Source organism: Archocentrus centrarchus, chromosome 20 (assembly GCF_007364275.1).
Source record: "Archocentrus centrarchus isolate MPI-CPG fArcCen1 chromosome 20, fArcCen1, whole genome shotgun sequence".
Lineage (NCBI taxonomy): Eukaryota > Metazoa > Chordata > Actinopteri > Cichliformes > Cichlidae > Archocentrus > Archocentrus centrarchus.
In genome coordinates, this window is record NC_044365.1 from 24,949,547 (window position 1) to 24,976,969 (window position 27,423).

General features: G+C 39.3%; 1 protein-coding gene across 1 annotated transcript; it reads left to right on the top strand.

Moving 5' to 3' along the window:
- The first annotated feature begins 780 nt into the window (after positions 1 to 780).
- Positions 781 to 27,423, top strand: zic1 (zic family member 1 (odd-paired homolog, Drosophila)). The gene is made up of 4 exons (XM_030757172.1): positions 781 to 2,021; positions 2,484 to 2,647; positions 3,108 to 3,295; positions 26,942 to 27,423. The coding sequence occupies exons 1-4, from the start codon at positions 1,061 to 1,063 to the stop codon at positions 27,021 to 27,023; spliced, it is 1,395 nt and encodes a 464-aa protein (XP_030613032.1). The 5' UTR covers positions 781 to 1,060; the 3' UTR covers positions 27,024 to 27,423.

Sequence of the window (27,423 nt, forward strand, 5' to 3'; positions counted from 1 at the left end):
CAGTAGTGAAATGAGACAGAACTACAAAACTCAGAGTGCGCACACGAGGAAGAAAACAAAACGTTATGTGGACTCCTTTGAAGTGAAACGGATGAATTGATAATCCCGTGCCGTTTAAAAGAGAGATACCTGTGGGTGGACTTCAGACAGTTTTCGAATGAAATACATTAAAACCGTCTCTCTACACCTGTACCTGCCACAGGTAATGATGGTCCAGGTCAGAATGCTGTAAGGTCTCATGCTGCCCTGACAGCTGTCAGTGCATCCCAAGTGCAATAAATGAGAGAGGTGTCGGATAAAAATCGCTGAAAACAGACAAACGGATTAAAGTATCCGTCAGCCTGAACGCTTAATTGTACAAAACGTTACCAATTACACTACAAAAGGGCGTGCTTGGTAATCTGATGACCATGGTAACAAAGGCAGTATTTGGTTTATAACCTTACTGCACTTTGTGGCTGCAAAACGGGCTTTGACTTACTTTCTACGAGGCCAATTGCTGTCTTGTGTTTCCCAACTTTTGTTATGCTGTTATTCAGCCTTTTAACCAAATTCGCAGTCAGCATTCTCACAATATCTGGGATTGATGATGCAAAGAGGCCAATAGAAGTGAGGGCCCTGCACCGTGGATTGTTATTTGGTGAGTGGATGTTATTGGGGGGATAGGGGCTCAGCCAATAAACGAGCAGCTGCGGGGCCACGTGACTACCCCCCTCCTCTCCCATTCATCAGGGCTGGACTGTGTTGTCTTTTCAATTCATTTATCTGCAGGAATGATTGCGACTATCAGTCTAGAGCTCACCGCCTGACTGAGGAGGTGAAAGTTGCGCCACAGGAAGATAAACCGCAAAAGACAATATTGCATGTATACACGATTTTGCGTGTGCATCGGATGAGCGGTATAGGGGAATTCCTCGCGTCTTAAAAAGTAAACAGAAATTCGGTGGATTTGAGTTTGCTCAGTGTAGAGGTCCAACAGATACAGAGAGGGGGAGGAAGAATATCTGTGCGTGGTTTTTTGATTTCTGCTCTCAGTCGTCTCAGCGAGTCTAGACTGAAGATGCTCTTGGACGCAGGACCGCAGTATCCCACCATAGGAGTCACTACTTTCGGCTCCTCACGGCATCACTCAACAGGCGAAGTCACAGAGAGAGAAGTGGCGTTGGGGATAAATCCGTTCGCGGATGGGATGGGCGCCTTCAAAATAAACCACAGCTCCCACGATATTGGCTCCGGACAGACGGCGTTTTCCTCCCAGGCGCCCGGCTACGCAGCAGCTGCCTTGGGACACCATCACCACCCGACTCACGTTGGCTCTTACTCCACGGCGGCTTTCAACTCCACCAGGGACTTTCTCTTCAGAAATCGGGGTTTTGGGGATGCCACCGGGGCGCAGCACAGTCTGTTCGCCTCCGGAAGTTTCGCAGGGCCACATGGACACTCAGATGCAGCGGGGCACCTGCTCTTCCCAGGGCTCCACGAGCAAGCAGCAAGCCATGCATCTTCCAACGTGGTCAACAGCCAGATGCGGCTGGGCTTCTCGGGGGACATGTACGGACGGGCCGACCAGTATGGCCACGTTACGAGCCCAAGGTCTGACCACTATGCTTCAACCCAGTTGCACGGCTATGGCCCCATGAACATGAATATGGCCGCACACCACGGAGCAGGGGCCTTCTTTCGATACATGAGGCAGCCGATCAAACAAGAGCTTATCTGCAAGTGGATCGAACCGGAGCAACTAACGAATCCCAAAAAGTCGTGCAACAAAACTTTTAGCACGATGCACGAGCTTGTGACCCATCTAACGGTGGAGCATGTGGGGGGACCAGAGCAGACGAACCACATTTGCTTCTGGGAGGACTGCGCCAGAGAAGGAAAGCCATTCAAAGCCAAATACAAACTTGTAAATCATATCAGAGTACACACCGGTGAAAAACCCTTTCCGTGTCCGTTCCCCGGCTGTGGCAAAGTATTTGCTCGATCGGAAAATCTAAAAATTCACAAAAGGACTCACACCGGTAAGATCCGCACAGATTGACCGATTTTTTTTAGTGCCAAATCAGTGCTGAGAATGCCTCATCCAAAATATGCATGCAATCAGGGTTATTATTTATTAGGCAGCTGCAGTATCTTCACTGACATGTGATTCAGTGCAGCTGTCGACAGGAAATATTTTATAGGATTTTTTTTGTTTTGCTATTTCATATTAAATATAACCCATATTTAAAATGAATTTCCTCTGTATTTTACTGTAAATGAGCAGACTCAATTTTATTTAGACAAATCCTGTATGTCAAGAATAAAAACGAAAACAATTTAAAAACCAAACGACTTTTTTTTTAAATTATTCTTTACTGCGATCAAGTCATTCTATTACATGTTAAATTATTTAAACTAAAAAAGAAAAGAAAATGCATAATATTCATTTTAAAGCCCCACCGGTGTCAAATACTGCATTGTATTTTTCTTGCTTTATTTAGGTGAGAAGCCTTTTAAGTGTGAGTTTGAAGGCTGCGACAGGCGGTTCGCAAACAGCAGTGACCGCAAGAAACACATGCACGTCCACACATCGGACAAGCCCTATCTCTGCAAAATGTGCGACAAGTCATACACACACCCCAGCTCCCTCCGAAAACACATGAAGGTAAAAACCCGTTTTTTTGTCTTTTTTTTTTGTTTTGTTGTGTGTGTGTGTGTTTTTCTGGCTGCAACTGCAATACAGATGGCTTTTGCTGCTTGCAATTTTGACTGGAAACGAGGATAAAAATATTTCTGTTTTGTATGATATATTGTAACAAGATGTCCCAGTTTTAACCCCCCCCCCCCCCCCCCCCCCTTTTTTTTTTCCATGTAGTAACAGAAACACAAGTTAATTTGTCTTGACACTTTCTTTCTTTAACCGACAAATCAGATTAAGATCTTAATGGGAATAATTATGTTTTGGGTATGCTTTGTTTTAGAATTCTACACATGTCCAAAACAGTCAGATTAGGACTTTTAATTTGTTTTGATGAAATTCTTATGTCCTGTGTTTGAACAAAAACAAAACGAAGACAAACACCCTGTGCAGCACGATTCTCAAAACATGTTTCTCATCATTGCAGGTCCACGAATCCACTAATCCGGCACCGCAGCCATCTCCAGCGGCCAGTTCAGGGTACGAGTCCTCCACACCTCCCACCATAGTATCACCGTCCACAGAGAACCAGAGCAGCAGCTCCATATCACCAGCAGCCTCAGCAGTACACCACACAACCAGCCACAGCACGCTGTCGTCAAATTTCAATGAATGGTACGTGTAAATATTTTTGAGAAAAAAAGAAAGAAAGAAAGAAAGAAAAAAGACTGCAGAAATAATAATTAAAAAAAAGAACTGCTTGGAGTCAAAGACTTTATCAAGTCAGCCAGTGAAACGAGGACTGAGAAAACATGGGAGGCCCAAACGATCAATAAAAGGCTGCCTTAATGTCAGTGAAAGAGAATGCATGGACAAAAAGGAGGCGAGGACAGCCAGCGACTTAAACTTTTTTCCCCCTAAATATTTCTTTGAGTCTTTATTTTTACTGAGAGACTGCTCAAAAGAGATCTCAAAAAGCATGCTATCTGCGGGTAGAGGCCTGAATTTTTGTACATAAGGATTTCACCAAGTTGGAAAAAAAATGTAATATTTTATTTTGTAAATAGTTCTATCACAGTTTAAGGGAATTTGTGAAAATGTGGTCCCTAGATATATGGAAAAATGAGATGGTTTTAAGAATACTGCGATGAATAGACTTCATTGAAAAGAATGTTATAGTTGTGTACCAAATGTGAATTATTCAGTATTACTACAGTCTACACGTCGACCTAACCGACTCTTAGTATTAATGTGCTTTTGTAGCCTATTCAGTGCAACATTTTCGTCCAAGGTCCAGTTTGAGTAGCACAGTATCATTGTTGTTATTTAATGTCATGTCGATAAATCGTGTAGTGAAAGCCTGAAATTCCGTGTCAATCTGTTTATGTAGTGATAATTATAAAATCTCTGTCAATTGCTTTGTCTGAAAGGAAGTATTATGTAAGTAGCTCAATTTTCCATATTTATCCGCATGTAAAGGACCGGTAACATGTTAGAAATGATCGGTATTTATGGAGAAATGCGCTCGTATGTAAAATTTAGTTTACACAAAAATGTTTGGATACATTTCGTACTATATTAAAGGATTAAAAATACAATAATGCAATGCGTTGGAGGTTATTGGTTTCATTAGTGTTTGAGGTTGATCTCAACATGAGTGCTGTGTGAAACTAATGGGTTCTTTTTATAGGATGCATCACCAAAAAAAAACAGACCTTTTTCCACCATGATAATCCATTTAGTACAGTTTCGATGGAAGAATAATTGCACGGTTAGTTGCACAAATAATTTTAACTCCTTGGTGTGTGTGGGTGCTTTTGCAAGCGCGTGTGTGTACGTGTGTGTGAGGCACCAGCTCGTTTTGAACCTAAAGGTTTGCCGTGGTTTAAACACGCTGTCACAACTTCCCTGGCAGTCGATAATAAGTAAATTCACTCCCCAGTCTGCATCTTCTGTTTATCCAAAATTAACATCCAACACTTTGCCCTCCAGTAATGTGCAAATTAAATCGATTAATCACGGCGGTTGTTCCTCGGTGTAAACCGGAATATTTTTGCGTTACTTAATTGTTCGGGAATCTAATTTTCAAATCTAATTTTTCTTTTCTGCGTTTGTCGGATTTCATAGATTTAGGGAGCGCTGGTGTGTTAGTCTGGCCCCTCATTGTTCCTGGCTGCAGCTTGCTTGACCGCCCCATTAGGCAGAGATCACATCAGCAGCCGCCACTGATCATGGTTAACACTGCCAGTGTGCACGGAGCCACGATCTGTCAGTCTGCAGCCTTGTAAAGCCTGCCGCACATGCCCCGAAAAAGAGCCACATAGCAAATTTAACTTTAAAAATGTACACATAGCAAGCAGAGGAGGCGCGTGCGTGCGCGCGCGCGTGCGTCACACGTCTATATCAGCAAAAATAAAAAATAAAATCGACTCCCACCATCTTAGATGATTTGTTGAAATGTATTGAAATGTATTCATATTTTCTTTTCACGGACTATTAGATTTGGAGATAAATGAAGGATGGTAATAAAATGACTTTTTCGACTCTATTTAACACTATCTATCTGGTCCCAGTGCAGATGCTGCACTCATGCACCGCTATAGAAAAAGACGCACTCCACGCCCGTGCAGTGAATTCGTTTGCAGCTTTATAGAAAAATGTTCACATGCAACTTGAAATATAAATAGTTTAAAGTGGATGTGTTAAAACTGGCTCCTGTGGTTTCTGGGCTGGCAGATAGTCCACACGTGCATTTTATTTAAATATAAAGTTGATGCCAAATTGACAAATGTTTGAGATTAAAGCTCAATACCCCCCCCCCCCCAAAAAAAAAGAAACAAAAAGAAAAAAAAATGTTTATTTATCATTTGAGGGAAAAGCCTTTAAATATGAAATTATGTTTTGAGTCCAGACTAATAATAATGGAAAATGCTCATCGTGGAATAGATTTGAGCTTAGATTGGATTCACAGTTTTTGCCTCCTAACGGCCACAGGCTTGAGTTTACCCCCCGTCTTTTTTTTTTTTTAACATTTCTCTACAGATGCTTTCAGTGAAGAGTGAAACAAAAAAACCTTTGAGAAAAAAAGAAAGACAAAAAAACAGACGTTGGCTCTTTACTCTGCCAGTACAACTGAATGCAAAGCATGGGACTGTACTATTTAATTTTTACTTCATGGTTCTGTCGTATTACTTTACACTGAACCTACACACGGTGTCGAAAATGAAATGCTCGTAAAAGAAGAGTCGACGAGAGGCTGCAGGCGACTTCTATCAGGCTATAGGGCTGATGGTGACTCCAGATCAAATAGGAGCGTAGGAAAAACATCCACTTTAAATGTATTTACGCGCGAGTCTGGAAATGACAAACAGATATCTGGAAAGCGCAGGCGCCAGCGTCATGAATATTTATTACCCGTACTTGTGGCCAGTAAACCGAGCCTGACGTTTGTGTTACCAAGGTAGACCCGCTGCAGCTTATCTGCGCATCAGATATCAAACAGGACGGCCGTCCATCCTTTCTTTTTTTAAATGCATGTGCATTTAAAAACACGTTCCCATTTTGTAAGTTGTGGCTGCTCTTAATGACTTTTTGAACCTTTCTTTACTTTTTTAAAACAAAAGTTCCGAATTTTTTCCTTTTTTAAATTAAAAAAAAAAATTTAACAAGCAATTCACATTTCCAGATACATGCAGCTTACTCGGGAACTCTGCACCGACACGTGGAGTATAGTCCACTATTAGAAGAAAGCTATAATCCATGCTCCTTGATGGATGAGGTGCCCATGCTTCTGCCAGCGCTCTGATGTGCATGCCCAGCTGCCGTCACTCAATGAGAACTAAATCAATAAGTTAAACATTTGCAGTGGGGGTTTAACTATTAGGTTTCCGGTAGAGATTGACAAGTGATATAAATTTTTTTTTTTTTTTTACTGCTACAGAGTTTAAAAACTTAGGAGGCTACGCCCCAAGTTGCAAGTCGTGAAGTAACTTGCGACAACGGTATCCTACAGCCCCCATCTGCTGGGCTTAAGGGTTCTAATACAAAAAGGTCAAATTCAAGTCAAGGCCACTTTAGTCTACTGGCATGCAGACATTTCGAAACCTCCAAGAAACCCTGTCTTATTTGCAGCCATAAAACGACTTCAGTGCCAGAGTCTGGGTAATGGAGCAATCCATCCACACTGAACATTTAAGTTTGCACACAAACACAATCCAGACCTTGATTTACAGAAAAATTACAGTAAGTTATTTTTAATCTTCATGCATATTAAGTGTTTGGACGCTATACAGAGAGACAGTCGTTTATTTTGGTTTTATTTTTTGTGGGGTCGTGCCCTTTTGAAACTTGATGGTATAATTTATTATCGTTATTGTTATTCTTCTTATCCTTACTGGCTTTAGACAGAAGTTCGCTACCAAGAGAGAAAATGAAAACTGCGTTCATGTAAACATTTAATTTAGCATAGATGTTTGGCATTATCATCCCACAGCACAGTTTTAAACGCATTTGAATTCAAAAAGCTACCATCAGAACCTCGTTAAAAGCTGAATTTTGATTGGTTTGGTTGATTTGATTGGGGTGCTGAATCACTGTTGGATACTCTTGCTAAATCCTTGTTTCTTACAAAAAGCAGCTCTTACAAGTACTTTAAGCTGAGCTTCCACATGTGTAATCTGCTGGGACCAACGCTGCACTGGAGCAGCTCGCCGGTTTGTCCGTGACAGGCAGAGGAAATCTATCTTTACAAATGGAATGTCCAGCTGTTGTGAAAAGATGCCATATTCTAGACAAAAAACACAAATTTATATATATTTCCCCCCCCCCCCCCCTTTTGTGTAGTTGTTGTTTGGCTGTCTTGTGATAATCCAGACTGGAGCTCATATAGTTCGCAGCTCTTTTTTATTTAACCACATCACTGATTGGGACATTAATCTCCGCTTTGCCACCACAGTTCCCGCGTCGGGGTTGGAAAAGGTTCGTTATAGTGAAACATAGGCTCACGGTGACCCCTATTGCATCAGTTGTGATGTCTGACATGCTATTAAGTTTAGACCGTGCAGGAGATTTGTGGAGGCGCTGACACCGTGTTGTCGCGTCCCCTTTGACGTGCTGCTAAATGAGGCCACCCCAATTAGCGCTTTGCGGCGGGGTGAGACTGCTGCACACCTCAGCCTTCAGAAAAAAAAAAAAATACAAACAAAAAAGAAAAAACAAATAGTCACCGTCTGATGCCCCTTTTACTTTTTATTTATTTATTTTTTTGTTGTAAAAAGTCAAGTGAACGCGCCTCATTCACACATGCGCATATCAAATAGCCTGCTATTTGCTTGGCGATTGTGGATTTTTGTGGTAGTGCTCAAGGGCACTTCGGTGGTAGTAGTTAAGTGAATGTAGACCGCCTCTTTAATTCAGCAAACAGAACTGCAACTCGACAAAGTTCCGGTTCCAAAGCATCGCTTATTTAACCCTTCCTGAGTCGCAGAAGCAGTTAAAGGACCATTTCACTTTTTAAACGATTTACTTTATTTATAGCATGTTCCATGTCTTTTCTTTTAATTCTTAAATATGGGCATATTTTCCTCGTCTTCACAAATATTTGACAAGCATTTGTAAATCCTCTCAATCATCTCATTGCTGACATAACTCATATTTTGATTTTATGTGGCTGAAACAAAACCATTGGTACATATGGTACATCACTGCATTGTTCAGTGGAGAGGCCTTCTCACTTACAGGGCAGCTTGTCAACATCTGTTTATCTGATGAGTCTGATATTGACTCCTTATTTTGCAGTGTGGATTGACCAGCCAAAGATAATCACTGACAGCTTTCTCTCAATCCACTGCACATCACAGTGTTTGTACAAAAGTGCATCATAAGGTGGCCTGCAAAGAAAACATGGCTGTGAAATCATACCACTCCAAGGACTTAATAGTTTCTTGAAATATTAAATCTGATATGAACAGATGTTTTGGTTTCATCCTTTTGCATGCTCTTTTGTACTCCCCAGACTTTAACAATGGGTCCAAATTAACCCATTAGCTATTATTCTGAGTACATAGCATGTGGTGTCCTCCTGTTAACTGGTAACAGACCAGATACAGTATATTTGTTGCCATTTGGACATTAGGATGAAACCCCCCTTTCTGAGTTGTGAACATATTCTGTACAAATTATCTGTTGGATTACAGCTTTGTTGTGGGAACTTGATTTTCTAGCCTTTTAGCAGATTTCTTAATGTGCTTTTTTCCAGCAAATAAAAATCTTTCTAACATGTGCTCATAGCAAGTGAAAGGTCATAATGCGTGCTTTCAAAGTCCTCACAACGCACACAACGTAATGGAAGCTTGTGATACAAACGGCAGTCACAATTTAACAAGAACACAAAGATTAATTTTTAAAAATTGAATACCAACCAGGATTTGTTCTCATTAACGCCACCTCAGTGAATCCAGCAATCACACCACCCTCTGCACAACCACTTAATCTTTGGGTTGCCTGAAATTCTTTGTCGTTTTCCTGTTGGGCTGCTGCCTAAAACCTTCAAATATTTTTCAGAGACAAGGAGCAATAAATATAAGTTGTTTTGCTTGCCTGGTGTTTTGAGTGCAGATATTTTAAATAAAAATGGATCCCCCTTTCCCCCCCTCCTCCGAGTAAATCATTCCAAAGGAAAAGAAAAAAATGTGTGTGTGCAATGAAACAAACTGGAATCATAATTTCCCTGGTTAGTTGGCTTGTGCTTGCAGAATTGCTGCTATTTCCAATGCTATGTTAATATCAACCCTTTTTTTTTTTTTTTTTCAAACATTTGGTGCTTTGTAATTGTTCTGGCTCACTGTTGTTCAGTTTGATTCTGATAATGGAAGGACATCCATCATTAGAGTCCAGTGCACACTGTGGCTGTATATGTGTTTGCCATGAGAGCGTGTGCATCTGTAGACATTTTGCATTCATTATTATTCAAGCGTTTCTGACATCAAGCCTATTCAGAATGGCATAAAAATGCAGCAGTGTCATCAAGCCAAAACTCTAATCCCTGCATTAAAATGTTGCGACTCACAGGAAACAGAGCGATAAAAACATATTTTCATAGCACATTCGCGCTGACCTTAACAAAGACATTTAAGCCATTCTGGTATCTTCTCGTAGCCAGTTTCCAGAAGGCATCAACAGAACAATGCAGTCTAACAGCAGATTAACATCATCCTGTTGAAATGTGCTGATTGATGCAACACATCAGTCCTATTCCACCTCTCGGCACTGCATTCATTTATAATTATAGTAGCAACACAGAAAGAGAGTGATTAAAAGTAAAAATTGGCAAACAAAAATGTGGTATGTAAGGTATCATCATAACAGTGCGGCTGGCATGGAATATTTTTCACCAGCTGCCTCAGCAGGACACAGGTGGAAATGAAACTTGACTGGTGATGGGAGCCAAGAAAGACCTGGAAGCTGAATGTGTCTGTCTGTGTGGGAGTGTTTGTATGATGGTGTGCACGCACACACACACACACACACATATATATATATACACACCAAGTGCTGAACTCAAGAACGCAGGATATTAGCTGTCTAATGCTGTCAGAAGACAGAAAAAGAGGGCTGCACTATATGTGAGAAGGAATCCAGAGAACAGGCCACATGCTGCATGTTACTGAAACACATGATCAGACATGGAAACAAAAAGAACTCGAGTTATTTGAACAATAGCAAACCTGTTTAAAATTAAATGCAATGTTTTACTGAAAAAAAAAAAAAAGACATTAAGTGAGGTGTGCCAAATTCTTTCCTACAATTCCCTCAGTATAGGACCAACCTGTGCGCAGCACCTGGGGCCCGCAAGTATCTCACAGTTCGATTTTATGTCTGTGACTCCAGTGTTCCATGATGTCACACTTAACCGGATGGTACAATGTGGTTTAGGTGAGAATAGATGAAAAATCTGCGACGTTCAGTGTCACATTGCTTGCTGAAGCTACAGTGACCTCTGCGCTCTTTCGACAGGGATGTGAAGAAATGGTGAGAAAGCGCCTCTGATGATATTGAATACATCCAGGGCTTTTCTAATTATTTTAAGTCGGCATGGAGAGTTTAGCATGCAAAAGGGCGCCACCGAAAGGTAACACAATCAACATGTAACTGAAAACATGACATAATAAGTGAGAAGGAGGTTGAGTAAAGGGTTATTCTGTAAAACATCAAGTTTAAAGCTTGCTTTCATTTTTATGACGCCGAGTATAAGGGATCTGAAAAACAAACACAATTCTCTCTTTGTCTGTGGCAGCACAGCTCGGCCACAGTGTGGATTACTTCGTTTTATATAAACATGGTGGCAGGCAACAAATCCATTTATATCTAAGTGAGTGACCAACCGTTTGACAGGTGCAACTGTGATAATTCAATTTGTCTGCTAATAATAATTTCTAAATAAAATGTTACACAGTATAAGGCATGTGTATCCCATTTATTCCAGTTCGGTGTTGCTCACTCATGGTTTGATTGATAATGATTGGCCCAAATTTGCGTGGTCCAGGTGTTTGCCATTTATTATTTTTCCACCCCCTCCAATTAATCACTAATTGGTCTTTCCACCTGCAATGGAAAATATACCGCAACTGTGGCCAAAAACCTCACACTGCCACTTCCTGATGAAAATGTACTGAAATATTTTTTGGGTAAATGCTAAAGGTTTCAAGGTAAAAAACAAACAAACAAAAGAACACATTAAAACAACAATACTTCTTATGACTTCATTTCTGCAGTATTTGCATTTGTTTTATTTTTTATCTTTGCTGCCCCTGACACAGCCTGTGTTTAAAGGTTCAGATATTTTGACTAGCGACTGCTTCTGATTTTAATGTTTGCAGTGTCAGGATAGTCCTGTCTTGGCTGAGGTAAGGTCATTGTGTAAAATGTGGCATAACTGTATTTTATGTCTACATATGGAAACTCAGAGTGAAATGTATTTTAATCATGTTGCATCAATAAAGATTTTTTTTTTAAATCACAAAATGTGTCACAGTGAGAAAGTAATGTACTGTGTTTGTAGCAGCTCTGACTTACCTGGATGCTTTCTAATATCAAGACTACCTGTATTGCTTTAAACACCATGTACACTTCTGCCTTACACAGGTATGGCAAAACCACTCCAGTGAAAGGGCAAATAAAATGTTAGCACTCATGAAAGGTCAAGTCCCTCAGCGAGATCAAGTTCTGAAAAACAGCTAAGCTTTAAACGACTGACAACATCTAAATTTTTAGATGAAAGTTGTGGAGCGGAGAGGAAAGCGGCATCGCAGCTAAATGCGAGCCCACATCAGAGCAAAAAATGCTTGTATTGCACAAGTAATGTTGCATTGTGGGTTTGGAGCTTACTGAGAACTTTTCAGCAGCCTTTGCAACTAAGAAAAAAACCACGAATGATCGGGCTTTGCATGCACCGCAAATGCTCAAGATGGATCACCCATAGCAACATGACAATCCAGATGGTAATATCTTAATGCTTTCATTACAGCTAGTCTATGTTGTATATGGATTTTTTTTAAAGAAAGGGTCTATTTGCTCACATCAAAGCAAATAGCATGAACAGTGTTTAAGTGTCACATTCATTGCATGACTTGTCTGCAGCCACTTCAACCACTTTTTCAACTTTATGTTTTCTTTCTTTTTTATTTATTTATTTATTTATTTTAGTGTATGACAGCCCCCTGCCCGGCATCCACACTCAGCTATTTGTTATAAAGCCATGCACAGCAGTGGTTTGTGTCTAATGGAGACGTGTTGATAAGTCCTTTAAAAAAAGCATCCAGCTGAACTTCTCACTAAAGGTTGTTTCCAAACTTATATGATGTAAGTATCCATCTGTCATCACTCCACAGAAAACTGGAGCCCCGTCATCAAACAGATAAATGGCTGCATGTAGCTACCTAATGGTGAGTGCAGTGATTGTTTGAAAGCGGCCATTTCTGCAAATCATTTTAATATATTTTTTTTTATTTTAAATCACTCCTTATTTTGTTTGGATTTTCTTCTCTGAAAATAATTGGTTTACACTTAAAACCGCAATCTGTAATTGAGTGTCACTGTGGAGACTCTTACTGATGCACCACTGGCTTTGTTTATGTTTTTTTTTTTTTGTATTTATGTGATTTAACTTTTTTTTTAATATGACAAATTATGGCCTGAATGAGGTGCTGAACCGCAGTGAAACTTTTACAGTCTTTGCTTACTTTAAGTTTTATAACAATATTCTGGGTTTCAAGATAAATAAGTCATTTGCTGGCCTCGTAACTGAATGTTAAATTTGAACTTGAATCCAAACCATTAAAGATCAAATTCTGTTTCCATGAAAGCATTCAAGTCATAATAGCTTGTAATATTGAACTGATAATAAAAAGTATGAAGTACAAAAAGAGTGAGCACAAATAGCACTCAGGTGCTTTCTTTTTTCCCCTCCTCTTTGTGCTTTACACAGGAAGAGAGAGCGAATGAGGATTAGAGTCCTTAAAAATACATCTTTAAAATAGTGTTAGCTTCAAGCACTGCAAGTTAATTGCAACCAAAGGGAGTGTGTGTGTGTGTGTGGGGGGGGGGATTAGTGTTTTGATCCCTAGCCCTGTTAAACAAAATGGTGACGTACTGTAAGGTCTGAACAGTTTATCCCACCGGGTTGCAGGTTGATTCTCTGTACAAGTGCACTGCAGCTTCTGAGCCTTCAAGAGCAGAAAACATATCACATATCTGCTTTGTGAATCAGTGTTAAGTGTTATATTAATATGGAGAGGATTTAAAAAAAAAAAAGGGGTGGGGGGGTGCTGTGTTTTAGACTTTATAATTAAACTTCACCTTTGACCTAAACTGAAATGACAAATTGAGCTGAATGTTTTGACATGTGCACTTGTACAATAAGACATACAAAAGCAGAAAAGGGACATTTAGGATTATTTTCATGCCTACTTTTGGAGACCTATGACTGATGATCCATCACAGACTGTAAATAAATTTAAAGTTACATCACTTGGTGGCTTTGTACTGCCTCTGCTAGAACCCAACCCAACCCAACCATGGCTGCGTGCAGCGTTTCAGTAAATCACTCATTCCTGACACATTTGCTGATGGTGTTTGACTAATCTCAAACATCCATTAGAAAACTTTTTTTTTTTCCTTCCAAGCATATGTCTCAGAACATCCAAAATTAAATAATTTCTTGTATTTTCCACTTCTTAAAAGTGTTTTTCCCTTTGTCTGCAATTAAGTTTATTCAAGTTGAGTATTGTTGCATGTGCAGATGGTTTGGAGAAGCATCAATCTCTGTCAGCAGTGTAATAATGCAGACATTCCATACTGGGACACTTCATGAGCAGAGGAGGCTCATGAGAGGGGGAGTTCCCTAAATCAAATAAAGGCTTGTGTTCTGGCTGAAGTCTGAGAACCAGCACCCCAGTGAGGATGCAGTGGGAATGAAATTATATGTAGCCCCCTGGTTACACTGTCTGCATTTTTATATATTACAGTTCTAGAAATGCTGTTATGGTTTATCAAATAACTCTGCATGTAACATTTAATAAAATGCTAATCTGTGCAGTGTGAAGCTCTGACCTTGTTCGTGAATTAGAATCATAACGTACATAGGAAATGATTTAATTTTAACACTGAGCCCATTTTTTTACAAATACCTCTTATCCCGGTCAGATGTTCCTTGAATGTGCAGTAAGAATTTTATGCAATATGAATGCTATGAGAAAAAGGTGTTTTAAGTTTCACAAATCTTGCCAATCGTAGCCAAGCTGGTCTCACAAGCATTGAGATACATCTCGATTTATTCCATTTAAAGAGCTTTCTGGCGTCTATCTCTTACAGCAATCTTTCATCCATCTGAACATGGATTCCAAAGCCATAAAATGTTGGCAGCACTTCTGATTCAACTCCCAGTACCTCCCTTGACTTTGTGTCCTGGCTTGATGTTGACATCACATGTAGAAAATTCTTGGGCACACACTGGAATAACACATGGAAAGTGCTGGGGCTGTAAGGAGACATGGGATGGAGAATGATAAGACTGGATGCCCTTCATCTTTCTCTCTGAATACAGGCCTAAGTCAATTTTACTCTCAGCGTGAGACTTTCTCCAGCCCAAGTTTTGAGTAAATCCAATCAGCTGTCCACAGGATTGAGATGTAGCATGTCACTGATGACAGAGTTTGCTGTATGGCGAAGATGCAGTCTAGCAATTTTAATAAGACATTGCTCTATAAGCTCATCCTCAAGTAATAATTATCATTTAATAGGAATTATGCTTTAAGACTTTATGTAAATCTGCTAAAGTTTACTTTTGGTCTACACGGTTTGCTTTCCTAGAACAAAACTGGCAGGCAGCTGGTTATAAATTTCCATTTTGTATACCATTAATATTCCAGTATAATAAAATAAATCAAATCATGTCAAACCCTTTACCAAAATGTCATAACACCAAGCCAACAACGCAAACTTAAAGTTGTCTGAGACACGTTTAAATTGAATGCAGTTACTCTTAAAAAAAAAAAAAAAAAAGCTAATATTTATGGTTCCTCTTTCATGTTGTGTGGCAACCAGAGAAATAAGCTCTGAGTTCAGCATGGCATTGCTTGAGTGCTTTGGCATAGGAGCATAGCATGAAATCCCTCAGTCTGCCAGGTGCAAGCTCCCAAATTATACTTTCCCCAAATGCGCATCAACAGTTTTGACAGGCGGACTGTACAGTGGTATTCTACACTCAACAGTACTGCTGTTCCAGGAAGATGGAGCACACATACATCACATATGCACACAGCCCACCCCACACGTTTAACTTGATTTTTTTTTTTTGTGAGCACCTTCTCCTCTCCACCACTCACTTTTTTTCTCTTCTCTCTTTTTTTTTTTTTTTTGGATTGGCTTGATTCCATGCTCATTAGCATGTCCCATTATCTTTTGGAATATTCAGGGGAATGTTTCCAGTTGCTGCCATTCCAATTATTATAATATACAACATGGTTCATGACTTTCAAGTTTCTGGAAGTGCTTCAGCTTTTTGTCAAGGTCCTCAGTCACACGTGAGGGCTGTAGATTTTTCAAGGGCATCTGTTCCAAGCTGGCCCAGAAGAGAGACAACACAGCAAAGAGGGGGGGTGGGGAGGGGGCTCGGAGCAAGCTGGAATGATCCACCTAGAATTTGTTGAATCAAATCCTTGCACCTGGATATAATTGTCTTGCTGCTGTGCTGGGAGTTGCTACTGCCACAATGAGACCAAATTAGTGGCCTGAAAATGGCGACCTGTCAAGACACGGAGCCTCACCTGGTATCATATTTTACCAAGACAAAACACTTTCCTCACATTGCTGGTTAATGATTATTTTGTATATGAGCTTGGATAACTACACAACTCTGATTTTTATTTTTATTTTTTTCATTTATTTGAGCCTAGATGAAGTGCATAAAATCAAGCTGCACAACACCGAATAACACAGCGCAGTGTCACAGCTTCTCAAAGTGCTAAATGAATCATTTACATGTGCACAAAATCAAACGCAAATGGCGTTTTGAAGTATTTAAATCCTTTTTCTTTGTCTCGATTTAAGTTGTTTTTTTTTGTTTTGTTTTGTTTTGTTTTGTTTTTTTGGTTTATGTGCCTTTTAGAGAAAAGATCTATTGTGCAGCTCAGATTAGCCAACATCTGGTTTCATGGTGAACTGATGCACATGTATCATCTCTCTATTTCACCATATGGATACATGATAAATAAAGGATTTACATAAATACTCTATCATTTAAGAAATTAAGACATTGTAATAGCATACCAGGCTATTGCAACCACACTCTAATCACTTCTTACTTTAGGTCAGGGGAGTCATTTCATTTGTATTCATTCAAATCAATAACTTAGGCACACAATTACATGTGCAAACTCACTTAAGTGCAACTGTCTTGGGTCAGCCTGGAGCCTCTCTGATTGTGTGAAGGGAACAGAATTACATCTTCTCAACTAAATTATGCAGTTTACTGAGATGGCAAGGATAAAGAATTACAGCCATGGGGGGTCTGGACAATAACTACTAACACTGATGAATCTCGTGGAAGATAACACAAGGCCTAAGCATTCCTCTAAGAATATTAATAGTACGCCCTCTATTTATATTCCTGCATAAATTCTAGCTGTATATGAAGTTTATGGTATTCATTTTCCACTGTGACGAATTAATATTGTTAGATTATTAAAAAAAAAAAAAAAGCTTCCCGTGCATTTTTTAATTTCATTTTTAATCTTGGCAAGTTTTCAACTAAAGAAAAAAAAAAACATCATTTATTACAGTTTGCATTATAATCCAGGGATCTGCTAGTTTAAATCTTGTATGGATAAAAGATTACACAAGGCTTTAAACAAATTTTGATTCTTACATACTGTAATTAAAATCAGACTTGAAATTAAAAATGGTTCTGGTGTTTAGTTTTATGGATTGGAGCAGAGAAAGCATTTTATATTATGTTTCTTTGATTCATCAGTGAAGCGCTATTTTGGCTCGGACCTTGCAGCGTTTTAAAGCGATGTGGTCGGAGCTTAGTCATGTGTCTAATGGTTGCAGGGTGAAGCGATTTAAGCAATGCAGCAGCGTCATGGCCCCTGAATGTTTTCTGAAGGATGCGCTGTTGAGGCTTTGGATTGGAGACGATGCTAGAGATAAAATTCATAATCATGAAATAATGTTTCAACCAGTATAAAGACATTTTAGTCAGCTCATTGAACTCCAGTGTGTGCCCCCTAGTTAAAAACATTCCTAGAACCATTTAGTGTACCATGAAAACAAGACTTTTCTGTAACGCATGGAAAATACGCATCCAGTCGGCTCATTTACACACGATAAAAGAGTTTTTTGTGAGGAAGCAATTGCTAAATCTGGAGTAATCCATCACAGTTTTTCTGTTTCTGCACCTGCATGGTGAGGGAAATCCTCAGGGGTTTGGGGCCATAGACAGTGTGGTTCATAGTGTAATGGTTGGACCAGCTGGCAGGTGTGCCCCAGAAGTTTTTCTGCCACCTGCGTGCCGGACAGTCCATAAATGGTGTAACTGTTGTATTGCTTAGCTGGACAGAGAGATACACCTGAGCCAGAATGAATTAAATGCTTAATGGTTCTGTCTTTTTCTGCTAGAGAGAAGGAGAAAAATCATCCAATGGATCTCTGGAATCTCATTTTTTTCCCCAAGCCTCACATCGTACTTGATAAAGATGTAATAACATGAGGAAAATAGCTTGATTAAATCAATTTGTCACCTTGCTGTTTATAACTTAACTATAAACATTTTTTTTTATTTGTCTCCAGTATGGTTGGCAAGGACAACCTTGATAACATCTGGATCAAATGGATGGGCAAAAGAAGAACAGCAGAAGGCATAAATTACATTAACCGATGAGACACAAAGGATTTCACAATAGTCAGATATATATGTATATAAGAGTTTACACATTAAAACCATTGTAATAAATGAACTCGTCAAAGAACAATACAACATGTCAAATGCTGCCTTTTTGTCAGATGCTGAGTGCAGCTCCAAATTAGCCCAAAGGTGTCCTTTGGCAGAGAGTTATCAAACCTCCCTTTAAGAGCTACCAAGTCCATGTTAGGAGGTTGAATTGGTGGCCGTGGAGTAAGTTTGTCAGGTAGAAACTTTATTTTCACTACTTTTCACTTTTGAGTTCTCTTAATAGTTAATTTAGGCACCATCAACTACTTAGGAAAAGCCAGGAAAAAATCCTGGTTGGGTTAAAATAAGACCCTACACAGCATTATCCTTGCACTTTTAGAAACTAACACTTGTGCAATGCTTTTATGGGGGGGGCAAGGGGCCTTTCCAAGCGTCTAATTTATATGTGACTAGATTGGAGTGACAGACAGGTGCATCAAGGGACTCCAAAAGAATTTGTAGTTTGGAGTCACCAGTGGTATTTGAAACCTCAGGGATCAGAACAGGATGGATGTGCAGTTACATTTTAAAATCAAGTTACCTAAGTTGGTCATGGCCATGAGTAAAATGTACACTGGTGTTGTCATCTTTCAGTGTGGTAGACCTCAGAACCACGGTAACCTTAAAAAAAATGGACCTTTTGTTTAACACTGTAAAACGGTCTATTTTTTTTATACACCAATCTTTTCTCATAAGCATTAGCATCTAAATTTAACCAAACAGTATTGCTGGATAAACTTAACTGAGTGAGCAAAAAAGAAAGCTTAAATGATCCCACAAACACTTAAAGTTACTCTCCTGATTCAATCGATGTACCTCCAAAGCCAGACTTTGCAGCTCTTTCAAACTGAAAACTATCTTATGTGGCATTTTGGGAACGCTTACAATCAACCTCATACAGAGGACTTGTTAACCATTTAACACTGCTGGTGTCACTTGTAGCTAAGTTTGTAGGCTACTTTTAAGATGATGCTGTTATTTACAAAGTGCTTAGCATGAACAGTGGTGTGTGTGATCAGTTTTTGGTTTTGTTTTGGGGGGGGGGGGGGGGGGGGGGGGGGGGGGGGGGGGGGGGGGGGGGGGTTGGCATATTGTCCAGCACTGAAACTGCAGGTCATACAGTTTTGGAGAATTAATAAAGCGGACAAACTTGCTCAAATAACGTTATTGGTGCACAATACAAGACATTTTACTATGAAATGAATGTATTACTTCAGAACATGGTTCATTCTCATGCCTCCACGAAAGTGAATACTAAACGTTCAGTATTTACAATAATTACAGTTTAATAATTGCAGTAATCACGATTCATTATAAATGGCATTGTTGTAATTTGTTCATCATTTTCAACTTAATAGCCTTGTGATAAATGTCAGATTCAACAGTCACAGAGGTTTACATTTTTCTGTTGACAAACACTACTAATCTAGTATTAACCTAGTTAATCTCATCAGTAAAGTTGGCATTGTACAATATGTCACAACTGATTGTTTCTGCGTTTAAGTAGAAACTGTTTTGCTTCCAGTCTTGTCCCTAAATGTGTGCGATTAGTGCTCTTTGAACTATTTGTCATGTCACAGAAGAGATGTGTGATTTAAGCCAAAAGAGACGTTGGAAAAGAGGAAAGACTACAGTGTTACTGGGAGCTAGTGTACACAAAAAGATTTGATGTTTATCTCCCTGATGATATCAAATGCAACTACTCCGAGTTCATTTTCTTATCTTAAAAAAACAAAAAAAAAACAAAACAGTTTTTGCTTTCCACACAGAGCTTCCAAGCCAGCCGAAGCTCCCAAGTGTACTCTTTGCGTGGGCCCGTCTGCAGCGGTTTAATTTCTACTTCTTGAGATTTAAACTGTGGCAGCAACACATAGTATAACAGCTCCCCGGAGAGAACCAGTGATAGCACTCCAGTGCATGAGGTGATATTATGTTTAATGTGTCGGTTTATCCCTTGAGGGGTTCCCAACATCTGGTGTGCTTTTAATTCCTTGAATGCTCCCACTTCCATGTTTTTCAGTTCTCCTGAGTATCACTGGATATAGATATTGCTAAGACTGAATGGGCCTTTTTTTTTTTTTTCACATATATATTGCAGTTGTCAGTGTGGAGGTCATTAAAAATTAGGCAGTGTTCCTTAAGTATCCCTCTTCTGTTTCATTTTCCAGTTCCTGCCCTTGCATTGTCAATTTTGGATTGATTTTTTTATGTTTTGGCAGGTTAATCTTTATAGGTTTCAGCGCTACCTGAAATTGCAGGTACCTAAGGCAGTGCTCTGAAGACCTCTGCAGCTATCCTGTAGTTAGCTGTCCCATATTAGAGGCCAGCTCTGTGCAGTAAAAGACCCTGCCGGAAACTGGGTTTGATTTGTTGATGTGAGTGCGCTGAGGGCAGAGTGGGGGCCAAGCATTAATGGGATCGAGACAATAGGCCATCACTAATCAGAGACCTCAAGGTTGCCATGAGGTTAATTGTAATGCAGGTGGCACTAGGGGAGGGGGCGAATAAGAAATGTTGACTCCTTTACTGCCTTGGCGGCCATTGTGTTGCAACATTAAGCCCTGGGGCTAGGATTTGGCTTTCTCTCTCACTCTTTCCCCTGTGCCCTCTTTACCTTTTAATTTCTTATTATCCGCTGATTCCCATTCAACCTCCATGGTTTAAAGAAAACCTTTTGCCACATGTCAAAGGAAATGTTAATATTGAGCCTGTTCTTACTGTTGTGATGCATGGCAAACTATTGTGAGGCTCCACTGGTGATTCAACAGTGCATTTCACATTCACTGGAAGCACTCCCGTTGCATCATTATTTGTTTAAACTGACAGAAACAGTAGTCCTTGCTTGCTTTTGTGTCAGTGAAAGACCATATCAAAACAAGAGCTTAGTCATGAATACACAATAGAAGCAGTATGTGTTTTAGGTTTTGCTGTTTCTTTTGACCATTTCTTCAGAGGCTGAACTGAGCTGCATTTACCATTCTCATGTTTTCAGAGTGTTTGAAGGAAATAGCACCGAAAGCTTATACACCGTTCACATAAAGCTACACACGCAGGCGTCGGGTTTTTGCTGAGAAAATACACCTATAAAAACAATTAAACTCACTTTTTTACGCAAAAATAATGAGAACATTTCTTAACACACAAGATAAGTGTACAAAATGTGTAAAAATATGTAAAAGATAATACATTTTTACCCCTATAATGCTAACAGTAAAGAAAAGAAATAATCACAATAATTAAAGCATGATTCAACGTTTTCATGGCAACATCAAGATTCTTTTAGCACTTGTTAAAGTAAAATTTTTCTGGGAAGATGGCAAGTCATATTTACACCAAAGCCATCATGTGAGCAGCACGTCTGAAGCTTCTCTATTGTTAAGGCACAGAAATGACCTGCATATCACCAGTGCTTTGACTGAAACACACATTTTCCTTTATAAAAGACAGCAAATAGAGTTAAAGCATAAAAAAAGACCTTGTGTCATATTGATAGGTATGTAGCATAGGTAAAATGCCAGCAGTTACATAGCCAGAGCGAGATGGAACAAATGAAAAGGGTCCTGAAATCTTTCTTGTAGATGAGAAGATTGATGACACTTTCAAGACCGTCCAGTAAATATGAGTTTACCGCCAGCAACAATACTACTGAGGGATACAGCAAGCCAGAAAAGACACTTCTTGGAATCTGTTTCCTAGTAAGAAAAATGCAACAAATGACAAATAAAATAAAATTGCCATTTTTACACTAATAATTTAACCCATCAATTACTGAGCTTCTCATGTAGGTGGATTTTGTAACTGTGGACAAATTTAAGGCAGATGTCAAAACCCGTTTCTGGTCGTTCTGCTAATATAGGCTAATCAATTTGGGTGCAGTAGCTACTTTAAGACTGGGTAAAAAGTGAAGAAAAAACAGAAATATAACACACTATAACACACAAATGTGATTAATTTAAACAAAAACCCAAACTGAATTCACCAAAATCAACCACACAGGACTCAGGACACTAACCTTGATCTTTGGTGCTGAAGGTCCTGTATATGTAGCATCCACTCCGACCACTTCAGTGCAATCTTTGTGCAAGATAAACACGTAGAATTTCATTCCTTTAAGATTGGTCATTATCCAGGCAGCAATTACTGGCAAAAGAAATTAGTAGTAAATGCATGTAACCTCCAGAGGAGGTTAGCATTTGAGGATATGATTATGATAAAACATTGAGATTTGTTATTGATGTGTAATTGGTTGATTAACTTAATTATCAATATGTATGTCTCATTTTAATGTGAGACTCACTTTAAAGATATGATTTGTTTTAACTCTGATTAATCATACAAAACTATCAGTCTCATCCAAACTGATTTAATCCCTTTGATATAATGTCCTTTCTCTACTTCTGCATTGGTCACCTCACAACTTTATATTTGGCCTTGACAGGTCAAACATTATACTCCATATATACAGCCAATTGGTTTCCACAATGAGCTGAGAAACAGCGGCACGTTGATTTGTGCGATAATAAGCTCTCGCCGACTCTTCACCTTTATGTTTGAGAGAGAAGGGGTGAACTGGAACAAAGGGAGGGAGATAGATTGCTCTGAAAGACAAACATCTCAGTGTCTGCCAACCTGCAAATGGCCCTTGTGTTTATTCAGCTGAGGTTTGGACAGTTGCCAGAGCATCACCGTAACAGACTCCTTCTTCCACACTATATTTGAGGGGAATACATTGAAGTGTGCATTTGATACATGACAAATGAGATTGTGCTGAATAGTGGTGTAGCTGGATAAGGTACAGCTGGTATGGTGCAGAATAAGAGGAGGGATGTGGGATGTTTCTGCCAAGATCTTTCTTTGTTGTATTTACTGATATGTCATGAAAATGTGCCACAAAAATACAAAGCAGGAGACTTGAACAACTACTATATGGTTCATGGGACATATATTAGGCCAAAGCTGGAACGGCCACGCTTTAACTGTATTATTGTTGATCTGATCTTTGATTGACCAAAGGCTAGATCACTACACTTGTCTTCTCTGATCACAGTCGAAATTGCTAATTAGCCACAAAGCAGCAGCTTCTCGTTTAGAAAGATTTTACATCTCGCATGCAAAAATATGCATTCCGCATTTCAGCTTTATTTTTAATCCAAGAGTTACAAACTCCATCCAAATAGTATTAACCTGGTGATTATACAGTACACTGGCTTTAAAAATTTCAAATATTATATACACCTTTCATCTTTCACCCACTTCATATGACCAAGACCTTGGTCTGACAAAAGCAGATAAAGTGGCATTATTTCATCTATGGGTTGATATTTACCACATTCATCCGGATATGTGACATTGAGAGGGACAAGCAGAACCAGCAGGGCGATTAAGGCCCTATTATCACCTGTGCCTCCAAGACATCCGTGACTTCGCCGCATATCCACATGGGCAGGAAATCTGTCTGGGTGCAGACTAGTAGTGACTTTGAAATCAACCTCTTATGATGAGTTGCAATGTAAAGCACTTTGAAAAGCAAGATGGTGCTTACCTGAGCAGATCATCTGTTGTCACTACACGTCTTTGGGGGTTGGTTGATCACCTCAGTCAAAGTGTTTAGCAAGTGTACGCATCAAGCGGAACATTCTTTCATCTTACTTAAGGAGTGCAGCATTTACACCTCCAGCTAAGCTCTGAACTGACACCTCTGTCCCGATCGGTTGGCCTTAACTGAGACGTGATCAGCAGCTCTCACATTCAATCAGAGTGGAACCTCTTGTCAGTGTCGGAGCAGGTTTTTAATCCATACCGTTTCACTACAACGTCACATCTCAGTGATGTTCTTTCAGACTAGAATCAAGAAGCGGGTGAAGGAAATTAATCTGGATAATGAAACTGTATTTTGGATTTCTTAATGGAAAGTTACCTTCTAGTAATTTATCATTTAAAATGACTAATACCATGTCTATTTATTTTACTGTGAAATAAATTCTGTCTTAGACACATATAATAAAATAAAGTAGAAAATACATAGCAGTTGTGGACTTGCTTGTAATACTTTCCAAGAATATAATGCCTTTTTTATAATTGCATCTTTGTGTTTGATGGAATCTACAGGGATGTGTGAGGGATATCCTCAGGGATCACTTGCAATGTCAGTGGATATGAAGGCCTAGATAAAATGGTAGGTGACAGTCTGATATATAATTTTTCAGTGTCTGGAGAATCTGGTAAGGAAACCAGGAACAGTACAGTGTACCCCAGCCCTGAATGACCCACAGGCTGCGTCCGGCCCTTTGGTTGTCCCTGACCAGCCCAGATGAGGTCAAATGGAAATTAGAATTCAAACATAATAAGTGTACATTGTGCAGTGTGTCCCATTTCAGCCACCAAACACTCTGTCATAAACTCCCCATCAGAAAACAGGTTACTGTTTTTTTTTTTGCTATTTTGTGGGAAATTACAATACAGTTTGCTTTTTCGGACGTATGTGTGCACAAGCAAATGCAGTTTCACCAGAAATTAATTGAAACGGATGTTTATGAAAGATTGAGTTTGATAGCCCCGAATGATGTCAGCTCACATTAAAAAAATAAAAAGCAAAAATTTAAAAGGCTGATGCAGAATGTAGAGTTTTTTGTACAATATGTATCACCGTTATGAGACTAAACGCACAGAGAATTACTTGACTGCTGTTTCTCAGATTTGTAGTGGACATATTATTTATTAATATGATTTGCACTACTCTTTTGCACAATATTAGTTTTATTTTTTATTTTTCTTTAACATAATTTTTTACTATCTTTATTTTCATAACTATTGCATATTTAAACTTATATTTAAACTTTATTATAAGATCAGCACTTCAAGGCCTTAATAATGCTGTAATTTGCCTTGTGGGATCACTAAAGTATCTATCTATGCAGACAGAAGCAGACATCTGAACCTTTTCTAGCAAGGCTGCAAAAGTAACAAGGACTTTTTCTTTATTTTATTATTATTTATTATTAACCAAGCTTTGGTTAAAGAATGTTTGGTAGGTTCTGCTATGCTAATATGCCCTGAGGGAATTTTTTTAACTTTTTCTTCTTGGCTCTGGACAAGAGCTGTGATGTCCATGACGCAGCCCAGTTATTCATCTTTGTATGTGGGATAACAAAAGAGTTAGAGGTTGCAAAAGAGCTGGCAGCAACGCACTCAGTGCAAGGGACTAGAATGGGAAGTGAGTCATAGTCCCTTTTATTGTGTGCATGCTTGGATAGGCTGGGGTGAGATAGGACAAAATGGGAATGTTGATTAAATAGTGATTTCATTGCCCAATTGTAACATCTTCTTTTACCAGTAGCAGTTTTTAAAGAGATGAAATTGAGTTCCGCTCATTGGTGTGGCTCTCCACAACAGTCCCATTTTTTCATGTGGCCTCTTGGGAAAATGAATTGCCCACCCCGGTCTACCCCGCAAAACACCATCACATCTTTATCGCTCATCTTAAATATGGCACCTGTTGGGAGGTGTGGGCTCTCTTAAATGTGGAATCTTTTAGGCTCAGTGATAGAAAATGTGCCTAAATTCCCAAGCTGACGCTCAGCTTCTGGCACCTCTGCTACTCTGGGATTCAACGTCTTTGAGTAAACGGGACATTACAGGCTATGAACCGGCTGTCTTGTAGTTACTGGAGCATGAGCACAAACACGCCTTCATTAGGAGATGTTTCCATTTTAGGTATACAGTCTGACTATAATATGTGATCAACTGTCCCTTAATAGCATTGATTATAGAGTGTTAAATACAAGCAAGGAAATGTAGGTGGATAATTATGTGCTTAGTGGATAAATGAAGTTGTAAAAGCCATCTGGCACATTTCACAGTAAAATTAAGTAGCATGGATGCCTGTTTTTGCTACCATTCACCTAAATATGAGGAAAATGTTTCCCAATTATTTGTACTGAGGTGGAAGAAAAAAATATTCATATATGTATGTATATAGTGTGTGTGTGTGTGTGGGGTAAGCATTATTTTAGTCATTATGTGCACTTGCAGTGGCCTAAATTAAACTATATAAATGGCACTGTGAGGGGTAGGGGGAAAAAAAGAAACTTCACACTCACTGCTCACTCTCCACAAACGGACCAACTGGGACGGTTTAATGCCATAATTTGATTTGTATTTTTACATTTGCTTTACATATGATTATGTTGTTACATGTTTTCAGTTCACAATCACAATCAGGCTGCATTACAGGGTTAGATGTAATCCCAAAGTAATACAAATAGAGCTCACCGTTAATGATATTCATGAGGTGCAGCGTGCCCCAGTGCTCTGACTATAGCTTGTACCTATTGTTAAGCCCTCATATCTTCCCTTGAGGTATAGGCTAGTGGCAACATTTAAGGAATTGACATAATCTGGACTCATGCATGGCATGCCAACTCCATCAACTTCAATAAAAATATTCTAGGTTTCAACTGTCTGAGGAATCAAATTTAACTCTTTAATTCATGATTAGTGGGCGTGTTTGACGTTTTCTGTGTGGCTGTAAACTTAGACTTATGAGATATGAAAAGCGCTCTCGTTTCCTTTTGAAACATCACAGCATCTTAGTCTGTTGTTATCCTGCTTGTCATTATAAGGAGCTTTTCCAGAGGGCATGAAAACTTGTAGCCTCCACCTATGTCGCTGCCTGCCATTTAACATAAGACAATAACCTCCTTAAGTACGAGGCTTAGCTCCGACTGCATTATGCAAAAAAGGCTTGTGTAATTAGTCGTGCACTATAAATCAAGTAGTGTGAATTTATTTCGCCATGCCCTAATTGAAAGTGCTTTTTTTTTTTTTTTTTTCAGTGCTGTAGTTGGACACAGAGCTCCATCGGATGGTGATAGATGTGGAATCCAGCACAAACAGTTTGAACCAGTCAGACCATGATTGATCAGTACCCTCTGGGATGTCAGGTGGATCTTTCTCCTTCAACCAGAAGATAAAAGCCTTAACGACTCTCTAGTCTTGTTGTACCTCCCAATTGTGTGTTTGTGTGTGTGTCTCTCTGTGTGTCAGTGTTTTATTATTTCGCAGTGTTTGACCTTGAAGGTTCTGTGTGCATTTGGGCTGTGATGTCTCAATGATTTCTCTTTTAAGTGCCAAAATGCTCCTTTTATGTGCTTTTGATGCTGCTATACACACACTACATAAATGCCCCATGAAGGAGGTCATTTGCATGAAAATTTAGTTGATTTATGACTGGATTCTATAGCATTTTCTATAATCACCCTGCACATTTTTGCAGGGGCTTAGTAGTGGCCGTAGTGATGCCACAGTACAGTGCTGT

What these genes read in the sequence shown, in the direction of transcription:
- zic1 (XM_030757172.1), top strand. Translation starts at nt 1,061, where the DNA reads ATGCTCTTGGACGCAGGACCGCAGTATCCCACCATAGGAGTCACTACT. An exon ending in CCCTCCGAAAACACATGAAG is followed by an intron (nt 2,648 to 3,107) that starts GTAAAAACCCGT and finishes TCATCATTGCAG; the next exon opens with GTCCACGAATCCACTAATCC. An exon ending in TCGTCAAATTTCAATGAATG is followed by an intron (nt 3,296 to 26,941) that starts GTACGTGTAAAT and finishes TTTTTTTTTCAG; the next exon opens with TGCTGTAGTTGGACACAGAG.